General features: G+C 39.4%; 1 protein-coding gene across 1 annotated transcript in view; it reads left to right on the top strand.

Moving 5' to 3' along the window:
• Window positions 1-14964, top strand: part of slc30a5 (solute carrier family 30 member 5) — a 52154-nt gene extending 37190 nt beyond the window's left edge. The window contains exons 10-16 of the mRNA XM_078214997.1: window positions 357-565; window positions 2859-3016; window positions 3483-3612; window positions 3833-4070; window positions 5516-5742; window positions 10828-10956; window positions 12210-14964. Coding sequence (XP_078071123.1) covers window positions 357-565; window positions 2859-3016; window positions 3483-3612; window positions 3833-4070; window positions 5516-5742; window positions 10828-10956; window positions 12210-12380 — 1262 coding nt within the window. The 3' untranslated portion in view covers window positions 12381-14964. The remainder of the gene's footprint in view (window positions 1-356; window positions 566-2858; window positions 3017-3482; window positions 3613-3832; window positions 4071-5515; window positions 5743-10827; window positions 10957-12209) is intronic.
• Window positions 14965-15571: the final 607 nt, after the last annotated feature.

The raw sequence follows: 15571 nt of genomic DNA, 5'->3' as shown, positions 1-15571 counted from the left end.
AAATTCTAGTGAAATTCAGCCATGTCATTTCTGTAAAATGGTTCCTGTTATGCATTAACGCCCAAAATAAAAATATAGCTATAGTTAGATGTTGAATTTCTAACCGATATTCCTCTCTCCAACAGCACTCTCACCAAAAAATAGATCTGCTTGTCATCTCATTGTTTATGGGATAATACTAGTCACCCAAGTAATTGTATTTGAAGAGCTCTTGAGACTTCTCTTGTTGAATACCTTTATCAATGTTGCTTACAGAAATAGGAATATTCAAGTGTTAAGAGAAATTGAAAAAGGGACAAATATGCAAACATTCAAAAAGTTTCAATGCAAACTCACTTGTGTTTATATCTCTCCAGCTGCTACCATTTTATCCTCACCTTCCAAGAAAGGCCAAAAGGGTACTCTAGTTGGTTACTCACCTGAAGGTACCCCACTGTATAACTTCATGGGTGATGCCTTACAACATACTTCCCAGTCAGTGCCCAAGTTTATCAAAGAATCTTTGAAACAAATTTTGGAAGAGTATGACTCGAGACAGATCTTCTACTTTCTCTGCCTTAACCTAGTGAGTATCTCATGTTTACGTAGTTCAAAGTAACAAAACATTTAAAAATTTATGAATAATGAGATTCACGGAGTTTTGACTAAGATACAAATGCATGAGCCATGATCTTGGTTGGGTTACAGAACCCTGGTCTAAGCTGACTTTGTTCTTTTAAATTTTGTTGCTTTGAAATAATATTGGCATTCATTGCACCAATGCCATTCAGCTCCTGGCCTCATTTCAGCCTTGGTCCAAACATGGACAAAAGAGCTGAACTCAAGGGGAGGTGAAAATGACTGCTCTTGACATGAAGGCAGCATCTGATCAAATGTGGCATCAAGAAGTCCTGGCAAAAGGAAGGTGGCTGTGGTTGTTAGAGGCCACAACTCAATCCCAGGACATTGCTGCAGGAGTTCCTCAGGACCCAACTACCTTTAAATTCTTCAATGAATGACCTGCCTTCCATCACATGTTCAGAAGTGGAAATGTTCACTGATGATTGTAAAATGTTCAGTCCCTGCTCATCTCCTTGGATGCTGTAGTAGTCTATGTCCACCTGCAGCAAGATCTGGACAACATTCAAGCTTGGGCTGATAAGTGGCAAGTAACATTATGCTGCACAAGTGCTGAGGCAATCACCATCTCCAACAACAGAAATTCTAATCATCTCCCGTTGACATTCAGTGACACTACCTTTGCTGAATCCCTCACTTTCAACATCCTAGGCAGGTTGCCATTGACCAGAAACTGAACTGGTCCAATCTAATAAATACAGTGGTTATGAGCAAATCAGAGGCTAGGAATTCTGAGATGAGTAACTCACCTGACAGTCAAAGCCTGCCATCATCCACAAGACACAAATCAGGAGTGTGATCGAATAATCTCCATTTGCCTCAATGATTATGGGTCTAACAAGATTCAGGAAGGTGGTAGAGTGGAGGCCACAATTTAATCAGCCATGACCTTATCGAATGGCCTACTCCTAATTTGTTTTTCATGACGAACTAAGGCTCCTTCCACAGTGCTTTCAAATCCATGACCTCTACCGGTTAGAAGGATAAGGGCATCAGATGCATGGGAGAACTACTACTGCAGGTTCTCCTCCAAACCACATACCATCTGACTTGGAACATTACCCCTGTTCCTTCACTGTCAGAAGTTTAAAATCATGAAATTTCCTCCCCAGCAGCACTGAGTGTACCCTGCACCAGATGGATAGCAGTGGTTCCGAAAGGCTGTTCGCCACCACCTTCCCAAAGGTAATTATGGCTGGGCAACAAATGTTGGTCTTCATTTTTTTAGCATTATATATAGTTCCACTACCAGATAATTCTGGATGGGGAAACTCATTTGGCACATCTTAGGTTATCCATGAAAAGACCCTAAAGTTTTTTCAATGGACTGTCTCTAACTGGTTCATAAATAATTCCAGATTTTCAACAGTTGTTTTCCTTGTGATTGATCACTCTTTGTGTGAAGAAGAGCTTGCTTTCTTAAACTTTTCTTCTCCTTTTGCAAACCAGGCTTGATGTCACTACCTACTATGGATGTAGTACTAGGCTAATAACTAATGAGAGTTAAAATTCTATTGTGTCAAGTGAAATTATGTTCAGCATATTTGTTAATTTGAAGTTGACTGTTAATGTCACAGCAACTAGAATTTCCAAAATGTGGGACTAATGTTGCCGCAGGAAAAACCATTGGTAGTGGAACAAAGAGATGAAGGGAACCAGAATAGGAGAACTAGAGAATTTTGGCGGGGTGGGAAAGTATATTTCAAGGAGATTGCAGAGGTGAGAAGGGATTATTAAGTAAATTAAACACAAGGATGAGCATTTTAAATATGAGATGTTTGGAGGCCAAATGCCATTGATGTTCAGCAAGGCATGGGATGATGAACTACTGGGACTTGGTGTGGTTAAGAAAGCAGGTATAGTAGACATTGAATGTGGATGTAAGAGCATCCAGGAGATACTGGAGTAATAGAATATTGAGGTGACAAAGACAAATGTGAACCTTTCAGAGGACTAAAGCCGGGGTACAGGAATTGTGTGTTATGGAACATAAAGTCGGCCATCTTTGTGATGGTGTTCAGAAGGACACCTTCTGGGAGATGTACCTTGATACATCTAGGAGTATTTTTGTGGTATTTTTCCCATTTACTTCATGTATCATTGTTATTCCACATATTTAAGGTAATAACTCATTTATCTGTGTGAAAATAATGATTATGCATAAAATGAGCAATTGTGTTCAGTATAAAGCTGGATCTGAACAATCAATGCATTGAGTCGCCATTTTCTTTGTGTTTTAGGCCTTTACATTTGTGGAATTATTCTATGGCGTGTGGACCAACAGTCTTGGCCTCATCTCTGATGGGTTCCACATGCTGTTTGACTGTTCAGCTCTAGTCTTGGGCCTCTTTGCAGCCCTAATGACCAGGTGGAAGGCAACTCGAATTTACTCTTATGGGTTAGTTTTCCTAAAGTTCTCCTTTTTCTCAATTTACAAATGTGCTCGAGTGTAGAAAAGAGTAGCACTGATTTCAAAGTTAAAAGAAAGCAGGCATTGAATAAATGGACATCTCTTCGATCTGAAAACATTCCATGTACAGTGAGCACGCAGAGGTGCAGTTTACCTATTTAAATGTTAGATAAATGCGGTAGTTATTTCACGAGAGGCAGGTTCCCACAAATAGCAGAGATGAGTAGCTAGCTGTCAATTTAGCAAAATCAGGTTTTGGCAAAGCATACTGCACATTTTCTAAAAATCTGTTTCAAATTGCTATTTCAAAACAGAGGGTTGTGAGTTATGTGTCATGATGCAGCTACTGTGCAGAATAATGTATTGATTCTGGCATTGTAATTAGAGTACTTGTTGATCTTGATGATGATTTCTCAAATTAAATTTTAATTTTTCCCCTTTTCTTTCTCTGCAGATATGGACGTCTTGAAATCCTGTCTGGGTTTATCAATGGACTTTTCCTGATGGTTATAGCATTTTTTGTTTTCATTGAGTCTGTGGCCAGAGTCTTTGATCCTCCTGATATAGACACAGAAATGTTAACCGTAAGTTTTTCCTTCTTAGTTGTGTATTTTTTGGTATTTTAGTGAATAAATTAACTTGAACATGAATCATTTTCTAATTTTACTTTAATAATTGAAGTTGTATTTAATTTGTAACCAGTTTCAGTGTAAAGTACAATTGTTCCGGAAGTTGATTATAGATTAAAGCAGGTATTAATTCTAATATTGCAGTGAACATTGTCTCTTTCTTAATCTTATACAGCCAGTCTCCATTGGGGGTCTGATAGTGAACCTGATTGGTATCTGTGCCTTTAGCCACGCACATTCCCATGGCAGTTCCCGAAGCAACTGTCCCTCACAGGAGCATGGCCACAGTCATGGACATGGGCATTCGCATAGCGACCATGGACATGGAGGACACGGCCATGGTCATAGTCACAGCCACAACCATGGTCATTCTCATGGATCTTCAGGAGGTGGAATGAATGCTAATATGAGAGGTAAAGCATTAGTACAATTGAAATTTCTGCAAATATAACCATACAGATAGAAATAATTTAAGCATAAACAGCACGTTTGCTGGTATTTTTCTTTTTCTTTGAGCCACCTCGCCATGATCCCACTTCCATGCCTGCTCCCCATACCATTTTCTTTCACTAAATATTTCAGCTTAAACAAAGACATAAGGTTAGGCTCATTTTTGTATGATTTAAAGGCAATTTCAAGTCTTTACAACTGATTGCGCTGTGCATATAAGACAGTGTATTTCTACCACTGCCTTTATGTCCAGCAGAGCAAGCTGTCAGTTTTTCGGTAATGGAGATCCAGCTATTTGTATACGTAGTTAGTCTGACTCTAAGCCCCCTACGGGGGAGAGCTGATTAGATGCAGTGAGGGCGGCAGCTGCCATGACACTCCTATTGGAAAAGTGTCAAATATAAAATTCTAAATCTCCTTGAGGGCGTTTAACCCTTCAAAGAGAAATCTACTAGTTACCAGAGTATAAAAGTATGTTTTTTTTTATCGCCTTGCTGAGGAGTTCACCACCAGCCCCCGCCCACCCCCACCCTCCCTGCTTTATCTCCTTTTCTCTTCAAGCTATTGACTGTTTCCTTAGTGTCATAAAACTCAGTTGCTTATTGGCTAATCCAATGAGAGGTTTTTTTTTACAAGTTGGATGCCACCATTTCAGGACTGCTTGAGGATGTCACTGCTGATGAATCTTAAGGTGTTAGCTGTGGATCTGTCAGAAGGTTGCGGGTTTAAGTCGGACTGCAGAGGCTTCAGCACAAAATCGAGGCTGACAATCCAGTGCAGGACTTGGAAAGTATTGCACTGTTGGAGACACCATCCTTTCAGATGAAAGATTAATCCGAGGCCTCGATTGCCCTGTCAGGTGGACGTTGAAGATTCATTGGCACTATTCAAAGTAGTGCATGGGAGTTCTCCCCGTGTTCTGGCCAATATTTATTCTTCAACCAGCTCCACTAAAACTGCCCATTATCACACTGCTGTTTATGGAAAATCTTGCTATGTGTAAATTGATCACATTTCAAAGTGCTTCATTGGCTATAAAGATACTTTGGGACATCCTGAAGTCGCAAAAGATGCAAGTCTTTTGGTTTAACCTGTATCCTCTAAACATCACAAAGTGCTTAACAGTCAGCTATTCTACAACAAAAGAACATGATCATAGCCTTAGATGGGGAAGGGTGAAAAAGGTGGATTTGAATTGCGCAGTCAGTGATGAGCATATGGAATGGTCTGCCAAAACAGCAATGGGCCTCTTTGTATTAGCGGATTGAAGGCAGTTAAATAACAAAACAAACTGCTGATAGAGAGGTGTCTTGTGATCTGTTTCCCAGACATTCGACCATCAAAATAGTCTTTGGTGGTCTTTTCCTTTCCTGTGCATTCCTTTCTGAAAGTACATTTTCTGTTGCAGGGGTATTTCTGCATGTGCTGGCAGATACACTGGGCAGTATTGGAGTGATCATCTCATCTCTTCTCATTCGTCAATTTGGATGGCTGATTGCTGATCCTATTTGCTCTCTCTTCATCGCCGTGTTAATATTTCTAAGTGTCATCCCACTTATGAAAGATGCTTGTCAATTACTACTGCTACGGACGCCACCAGAGCATGAGAAGCAACTTAGTAATGCCCTAAATAAGGTCAGAATCTATTTACACCTGAGCATCCAATTACAGAAAATGTTTGATTTATTTTACATAAAATGTCATATGTGCTAATGTGACATTGAAAGTGATTAAAAGGTACTGCGGTATGACTTCATGTAATAATGAGGTAGTGTTGCCAAATTACACATCTGTTCTACTGCATGTAGAGATTTTTGTAAAGGAAGCTGTAGGCAGTCTTGTAATTGGACTGTTATTAATTGTTTCACATTTTCATAAATGGATGTACAAAGCCAGGAGTGAGAAACATACTCAGCCGCTGTAGGTTGTTCAATCATCCAAATGTTGATTCAGAACTTTTAAGCTGACCATTTATTTTTAATCCGATTCCGACTTTAAACCCAAATTCCTGTGCACTTCTGAATCAAGAATTAGCCTAATTTCATTTTGAATGCTTTTACTGAGTCAGTATTTATTGCACCAGGCAAGACCTCTAACTTGGTGCCGAAGAAATGTTCTTCTGTTTATTTTTAGACTTTTGCTTGTAATTATTCTAATTTCTTAAAGTGCTTCTAAATACGTTGTAATGGGTTCCTCTTTTAAACTATGGATCCATAATTTCTCTTTGAGAATGTAGGTATTAATATATGATTATTTACGGTGAAGTGGTTGCATAGTAGTAACAGTGGTTGCATAGTAGTAACATCACTGGACCAGAGACCCAGGCGAAAGCTCTGGGGAAACGGGTCCATGGCAGCTTGTGGAATTTAAATTCAGTTAATTAAAAATCTTGAATTCAAAACCTAGTCTCGACATCGATTTGTTGTAAAAACTCAGCTGGTTCACTAATATCCCTTAGGGAAGGAAATCTGCTATCACGGCCTTTTATATGACTTCAGACCCACAGAAATGTGGTTGACTCCCTTTGATATGGCCCAGTAAGCCACTCAATTCAAGGGCATTTAGGGATGGGGAACAGATGCTTGCCCCGCCAGCCACACCTGCATTCCATGAAAGAATTTTTAAAAAGATAGCTTCCTCAAGGTGATTGCATGGCCAAAACCTTGTCTGACTTCAAGAAGAAATTAGATATTGCTCTTGGGGCTAAATAGATCAAGGGACATGGGAGAAAGGAGGGATCAGGATATTGAATTTGATGATCAGCCATGATCAAAATGAATGACAGAGCAGGCTTAAAAGGCTGAATGGCCTACTCCTGCTTCTAGTTTCTATGTTTTTATACTAAATGACCTGAAATCCTGATCATTTTTACACTTGGAATAACGTACACCATTGAACATTTTTTAAAAAGTAAAATTTTGATAACATTACCATCAGGAAACATTCTAAAGTTTTGTTTTAGACCAGTATCTGTTTAGAAACTTTAGTTGTAATAATTTATACTGCAACTTCCCAGGTAGCCAGCCCGTGACTAGAAGATGGCAAATTGCTGCTAACCATGGTGGTAGTTTAGATTGGTTTGAATGATCGTCAACTTCAATACTTCCGCAGTCTCAGAAACAGCAGCTTGCATTTATATCACCCCTTCAACTTAGTACAACATCAGAAGGGTTTCACAGAAGTCAAACAAAGTTTGTCACTAAGACACAAAAGGAGAATTATACCCTATAAATCACCATGATCTATACTTTGTTGTTATGACCTCGTGAGAGTCCAGCAAGTGTTTATATATTTTTTTAAGAATACAAAAATCTAGGTATTGACTAAATGAATGAAACCACAAGGTCCACAGTTTTTAAATTAAAAGGATTTTACTACACAAACTTCAAAGAACACAAATATTCATCACTGCACTCTATTCAAAACGGTCAGTTATGCTAAAGTACTTAAAATAACTGCGTTCCTTGTACTTTTCTAAACCAAACTTCTTGACTCAAATTTCTATGCACATTTAACTTAAATCCCCAAAAGTCAATTCAGATACTTGGCAAAACCTGGAAGACTAACCACTTGATCTGAGTACTGCTTTGAAGGTCCCTGCTAGGATTGCGATTCCTTCTACAATCATCCCATTGTTATAGACTCCCAATTGAATGCATGCATAGTTAGCATCTTGAGCATAACCACTTCAGGTCAGAACTCTCCTAGTTTTTATTCTTTAATTCTGGAGTCTTGTTTCTAGAAATCGTCTCCCTTCCCTTGGCTGTCCCTAGAAATCCAACTCTCTGTTAAGAGTTGTTCAGTTAACAAGAGGTTTAAACTCTTTAGCCAGCACACACAATTGCACTGGAATTCTACTGGAAAGAAATAATCCATGCTCTGCAGTCAGATTGTTCTTAAAAACCCTACTTGAAACTAGAGCCACATCCACAATCTACTCACCCATAATTAATTTCCTGTTGACCCTATGCTATTCTGTTGTTAATCACAGAATCCCTACAGTGCAGAAGGAGGCAATCAGCCCATCATATCCACACTGACCCTCTGACAGAGCATCTTACTTAGGCCCACTCTCCGCTCTATCCCCATAACCGCATGTATTTACCCTGCTAATCCCCCTAATTTACTCATTTTGGGACACTAAGGGGCAATTTAGCATGGCCAATCCACCTAACCTGCACATCTTTGGACTGTGGGAGGAAACCGGAACAGCCGGAGGAAACCCATGGGGAGAACGTGCAAACTTCACACAGTCACCCAAGACTGGGATTGAACCTGGGTCCCTGACACTGTGAGGCAGCAGTGCTAACCACTGTGCCATCGTGTCTCCCCAAATCTCCTGAGCAACTTGGTCACATGATCATTTGCTGGCAACCAGATGTTTTACCAGAAATGAATTCCTGGAGAAACCTAGTTCTTAAAGTTATCATCACTTCAACGTATAATGTAGATTTTCTTCGTCCAGAGGCACGAGCCATCACATTATACATTAGACCACATTCCAGACTGTAGCCCAAACATTTTTCTAAAGGAAACAGCATGAAGACCTCAATTCCTGCTAAGAGCACTGGAACATAACAGTTTGCATTCATGTAGATCCTTTAACATAGAAAAACATCCCAAGGCACTTCAAAGGTAATCTGGCACCAAGTCACACAGGAGCTATTGGGGAAGATGGCCAAAAGCTTAGTCAAAGCGTTAAGTTTTAAGCTGCATCTTCAAAGTGGAGAGAAAGGTGAAAGGAGGCAATTCCAGAGCTTTAGGCCTTAGGCTGCCAAAGTTGGAATGATTAAAATCAGAGATGCGCAAGAGTCCAGAACTGGAGGAGCACCAAAATCTCAGGATTGTAAAGTTAGGGGAGGATTGAAGGGTAAGGTCATTGAAGGATTTGAATGCACAGATGAGAATATTAAAATGAAGATTTGGTTCAGCATCCAGGACTGTTAATATTGCTGATCTCAGCAATATTATAAGCAGATCACTTATAAAACAACAGGGTTGGTCCCTGCTGAGGCAACCTGTAAGAGAATATTTTTTTAAAGATTAGTAACCCTTTCATCCAATGTTAACGTTTTTTGCACACACATCCTCCTCAATATATTGTTCCCCTCTTTCCCTGTGGTCACCCGAGGCAGCACTAAACCATTCAGGACATAGGGTTGTAGAAGGAGAGGGCAAATGATCATCAATGGAACTGATGTTAAGTTCCCAAGTTAATCAAAGTTGTCCAGTAGGCATGTATATTAGACCACTATGGACTGGACAGTAACTCAGAAAGAGCATATTCCTGCGGAACTCTGGAAAGCAGAGTGGGAGAATAAATAGCCTTTTCTTTGGTAATTGTAAACCAAGCAGTATGTTGTCTTCCTGGTGCCAACAACGACTTGATTTATATAGCATCTTCAACATAGAAAAATGTCCCAAGGCACTTCACAGAACCAAACAAAGAACCAAGCCTCAAAAGGTGACACTAAGGCAGATGTCTAAATAGTGTCATAAAGGAGGAAAGAAAAAGAGGTGTAAGGAGGGAATTCAAAGGCATAGGGCTAGATGGGGATGTTGGAGGGTGTTACATAAATACAGAGGGAGCATGGCCATGGAGAAGTTTAAAAACAATTAAGACAATTTCAAAATTGAGGTGTTATTCAACCTGGATGCCAGTATAGGTGAAGGATATTACAGAGTAGGTGGAAAATATTTGGGGCAGGAAGAAATAGTACCTGTGGTTCACATTAAAATTAGTTACATGGAAGTATGTTTGAAGTTTTTCAGAGATGGTTCATGGAATTAGTTATTGCATATCAACAAAATTCAACAGTTGTAATCTCCAGATATCTGGAGAGGGTAAGAAGCAACTATTGGAAAGGTCAACTATATATGGTTAAGTCCTCTTCCACCTCCATACTTACCTTCTCCAAAAGGACTTGCTGTATTACAGTTCAAGTGAAGCCCATATCTTTTGGTATAGTCCTCCTTGTGTGAGTATGGTCTGTGCGCGGGTGCTGACATTGGTTCCCAGCACCTCCAATTTAAAATTGTCAAAATAGCATGTAAATCCCTCTCTGGCCTCAGTTCTAATGACTGCGTTCTCTTCATCACTTTGTCCCAGAACTGACAGTCATACTTTCAGCCACCTTGGTTATGCATTGGAATTTCCTGCCTAAACCTCCGCATCTCTCTCCTTTAAAGGCCCTCCTTAAAACCCACTTCTTTTCACAAGCTTTACCTCTCGTAACATGGCCTTTGGTTCAACATTCATTTTTTTTTGAGTACACTACCATACACTGCTTTGACTTTTTCTGCAATAAAGGAACTACGTCAATGCAAGTAGCTGTTATGAAAATTTCCTGATGGTATGAAGGTAGTGTTTAATGAAGCATGCAATAAAAGATGAGGACTAGACAAGTCAGCATAAAATGTAGAGGTTGTTGGAGCATGAGTTTATTTTGCCAGAGTGTAATTGAGGCAAAAAGCAGGGCAGCATTTAAGGAAAATGTTGATAAATATTTGAAATAAATACAAGGCCGTGGAGATAGAGCAGGGAAATGTAATCATTTGAAATTGTTGTAGTGAAGAATTTGCAGATGAGATGGGTCAAATGGTTACCTTCTGTGTCAATTTCTATTAGTATATTCAAAGGTTTTTAACATTTCAGAAGTCTCTGAATCTATTTAAAAGAAAAAAGTAAAATTGTTTTTTGAATGTTATAAATGATTTCAGATCCAAAAGATTGAGGGTGTTTTATCTTATCGAGATCCTCATTTCTGGCGCCACTCGGCCAGTGTAGTAGCAGGAACGCTGCATGTTCAGGTCATGCCAGATGTTGTGGAACAGCGAATTATACAGCAGGTATAGTGCTGATTTGTCCAATGCATTTCTACTTTCATGCTATTAATACGTAGCTTAATATTAACTATTCAAATTTGCTACTTTCACAGACCTACTGTTATGTAAATGCAAACTTGTTAATCTAATGACATATCTAATAGAAATCATAGAATCCCTACAGTGCAGAAAGAGGCCATTCAGCCCATCAGGTCTGCACCGGCCCTCCGAAAGAGCATCCCAGCCAGTCCCTCCCCTCCGCCTTATCCCTGGAACCCCATGCATTTACTGTGGGCAATCCACCTAACCTGCACATCTTTGGATTGTGGGAGGAAACCAGAGCACCCGGAGGAAACCCACGCAGTCAGAGGGAGAAAGTGCAAACTCCACACAGTCACGCAAGACCGGAATCAAACCTAGGTCCCAGGCACTGAGGCAGTAATGCTAACCACCGTTCAGCCCCATGTGTCATATTGTGCTAATATCTAATGAATGCATGAGTAAGTAGAGGACTCTTTTTTTCAAAAGAAAGTTAAACTGCAGTCCATTCGATTAGTCCCAACACTGTCGGAAACACACTAACTGCCTCAGTACCCTCTCGGGTATTTTATTCCACTTGTTTAGTGCTATGGCCATAAAGCATTCTTTTGAAAATCATTCATTTTTTACAAAGCATCCTGTAAAGTTTTGTGACATGGTAGTGACAGAATGCAATGACGCAATGAAGCTGTTACAGTTCCAAGTAAGCCTTCAGAGGCAAAGAGCTCTTCTCCACAGCTCCCCACCCCTCGTCATCTTGTCTTCAGATGGTTAGGTCCAACACCACTTCAATAAACCCAACCCTGGCAGCATCACCCATATCTTGAGAATAAATATGTAGCTTCTCTTCAATTTTCCAATAAAAGTGGTTTAAACTATAAACATGGTGTGGAGATGTCGATGTTAGATTGGGGTGGGCACAGTAAGAAGTCTCACAACATCAGGTTAAAATCCAACAGGTTTTGTTTGGAATCACGAGCTTTCGGAGCGCTGCCCCTTCATCAGGAGTGTGGCCAGGTGACCACTCACCTGATGAAGGAGCAACGCTCCAAAAACTCGTGATTCCAAATAAACCTGTTGGACTTCAACCTGGTGTTGTGAGACTTCTTACTAAACGATAAACATTAGTTTTGAGATATTTTTTGAGGTAAATGCAAACTGTATGGCTGATGCCTTGAAAGAATTATTACAATCTGCATTTATGAATCGTATCACTACTTTGTTTGTGTTCCAATTAGGTGACAGCTGCTTTAAAAGATGTTGGTGTAAACAACTTGTCTGTTCAGGTGGAGAAGGAGTCTTACTTCCAACATATGTCGGGACTGAGTACAGGTTTCCGGGACATCCTCACTATGACACAGCAGATGGAAACTGTGAAATTTATAAAAGATGGTACTTATATCATGTGACCAAATCAAGAAATACTTCTGTCTAGAAGCTACAGAAAAGGAGCGACAACACTTCAGTGTACCAAGAGTTTTATATATAGTATATTTATTTCGAGAAAAGCTGCAGAATTTCACATATATATTTGATTTGGAACAGTTTTCTTATTTTTTTTTCCTGCTATGGATTAGTCAACAGATATTTGACCAGGAAATCTGAACTGTCAATAGCGTTAAATTCAATATATTGTGTAAAAAGTATATTCTGAATTTCTATTAAATGGATCTACAAGATGTTGACATGTTTATATTTGAGCTATAACTATTAGGTTTATAATTTTCTTTATGTACAGTTTGGTATGTGATGAAAAGTTTGCATGGATATTCCAAATGGCTTTAGGAATAGAGTTTTCAAAATGGAAGCCATCTGATTGAGATGTGTGCTCATTTTTAAATTGTGCCCAATTTGTTTTGTGTGGAATTGGGTTGTTAATGATGGACCAACAATTAACTGGTGCTGCCGGCTTTGTTTATCTTTTGCTTATATTTTGCAGACACGACGGGCCGAATGGCCGCCTTCTGCCCTGTAGCAATTCTCTGATATTTGGCTTTTGTAGACCATGTCGAAATCCTGTGGAGTTTTTTTTCTATCTATTATTTAATGTGAATTTCACAGTAACATCATTGCAGTGTTAATGTAAGCCTTATTTGTGACTAATAAATAAACTTTAACTTAAAAATGCTACAAAGGTGTAAAAAAAAGTAATCAAAAGTAAAAAAAAGGCACCTAACCACTCTCCAGAATTCAGTAACTAATCTAAGCCAGCATTGAATGAGTGAGATAATCATACTGTCATTTCTTGGTGAACCTGCTAAAATGTGCTTTGCAAAATGAGCAAATGATGGCTCTTGGGATAAGTTTCCCATTTTACTCCCCTTTTTTCTGGATGATCGAGCCATAGTTGGCAGAATTAATTCATTGCATCAACCGGAATTTAGCTTGGGTCTCCGATTTAAGAGCTCACTCTTTCAGTGTTTGAGTTGAAAAGATAACCATGGAGGAAGATTTTCTTTAAACCAATGGTTTTTGGAGACACTATATCAGAGTTTAAAATCAGAATGGTCTGTAAATTATTTGTAAACACTTGATAGGACATTACAATAATGTTGCTGCTACTGAAAATGGCTGTCTTTCTTTTAAATGTGTTTCAGAAATCTAAAAGAATCTTTTATGTTCACAACTCCCTTTCAACTATTCAGTTTTCTCCAGTGTTTAGTTCTGGAATGGGACAGCAATGCAGAAAACTGTGTAATATTGGGTTCCAGCAAGTCTTTGGATTACTTGATATTATTTAGTCCAAAGATGTGCGGGCTAGGTTGATTGGCCATTCTAAATTTCCCCTTTGCGTCCCGGGATGCATAGGTTAGAGGGATTAGTGGGTAAATATGTAGGGATATGGGGATAGGGCCTGGGTGGGATTGTGGTTGGTGCGGACTCGATGGGCCAAATGGCCTCTTTCTGCACTGTAGAATTCTATGATTCTATAATTTCCTCACTGCTTGGCCAGTTACATAGAAGATACAGCAGAGAACCAGGCCTTGTGGCTCAACCACTTCATGCCAGCATCAATGCTCCACTCCAAGCATTCTCTCATCCTTCCTTATCTAGCTATCAACACAACCCTCTGTTCCCTTCTTTCCTCACCTGTTTATCTTGCTTCCTCTTAAATACATCTGCACTATTCACCTCAACCATTCGTTTTGGTAGCAAGTTCCACATTCTCATCACTCTGGGTAGAGATGTTTCTTTTGAATTGCCTATTTGATTTCTTGGTGACTGTTGATTGCCACTTGCTCACAAGTGGTAAGTACACTTTCCCACTTAATCCCAATAAGCTCTGCCATTTGTATGCCATGTTCATGCAAAAGGAAGGGTAGAATATGTACCTGGATTGCAATAAAACCAGAAAAGGAATTGAACCATAGCATCAGAATTTATTATTTCTTTTGATACAGAATAACGTTGTACAGACTCTGGAATGACAGCTGTGATTTTGCACCTCTGCAGTATGCCTCTGACAATTCTCGACAGTCTAAAACATGAAAATTACCCCTTAAGGCTTGATCAGTATCTATTGAGGATTAATTATCCATAATAGCACTGCTTAGCATTTTTACCTTTGCGTCAGGAAACTAGTAGGTGGTGCAAAAAGAAAACTCTATGAAGGAATAACCACACATGAGCTCTGAATTGAGCTGATTTGAAGGCCCCAGTTGCTGTTTTCTTGCTCAAGTAGATTTGGCCCACATTTATGATCGGGTAATATTTGGAGCGGCGCAGGCTTGGAGGGCCGAAGGGCCTGTTCCTGTGTTGTATTGTTCTTTGTCCTTTTGCTCTAAAGTAATTGGTGTTTATTTTGAATGCTCCAAATTTTCCATCTAATTGTATCACCAGTGAGCAATATAATTCTTAAGTAGTCAATTGTGAAGAATAATGACGACATCTCTTTTGACAGCAATCTTTTGCTGTCATGTAAGGAATCAGAAATGTACTTACATAATGTAAAGATTGAACTGAATAATTAATTTTCAAGCCTATTAAAGTTTTAAAATTATTTAGGGCATGCTTTTTAAAGAGAAGAATTAACATAAATTGTATTTTTTTCTTTACTCTTTCATGGGATGTGGGTGTCACTGACAAGGCCACTGTTTGATGCCCATCCCTAATTGCCTGTGAACTGAGTAGCTTGTTAGACCATTGCAGAAGGCAGTTAACGCGTTCACCACATTGCTGTGGGTCTGGAGTCACACATCAGCCAGACCAGGTAAGGATGGCAGATTTCCTTCCTCAAAGGGCATTAGTGAAATGAACGGGTTTTTACGTCAGTCGATGGTCGCTGAGAAAATCTTTTAATTCCAGACTTTATTAATATGGTTCAAATTCTACCAGCTGTCTTGGTGGGATTTGAGCCCATGTTCCAAATATTTACTGGAATCCTAAAAAGAAAAGGACAGTTAACCATTATTCCATACTTAACTGGAGATTTAATTCAAGCAGTGAATAAGAAATCCAAAACATACCAGATATAATCCTCAGATATTGAGTTAGCTGCCGGATCGTGGTTGATTTAATTGGCCTTGATAATTTTGGGGAAGAGAGGGGAAGTTTGGTCAGTATTCAACTCCTAGCTGCCATCCAGCAGTTCTTTCCGGAA

Source organism: Mustelus asterias, chromosome 6, assembly GCF_964213995.1.
Source record: "Mustelus asterias chromosome 6, sMusAst1.hap1.1, whole genome shotgun sequence".
Classification (NCBI taxonomy): Eukaryota; Metazoa; Chordata; class Chondrichthyes; order Carcharhiniformes; family Triakidae; genus Mustelus; species Mustelus asterias.
This window is presented reverse-complemented; position numbering and strand designations above follow the sequence as displayed.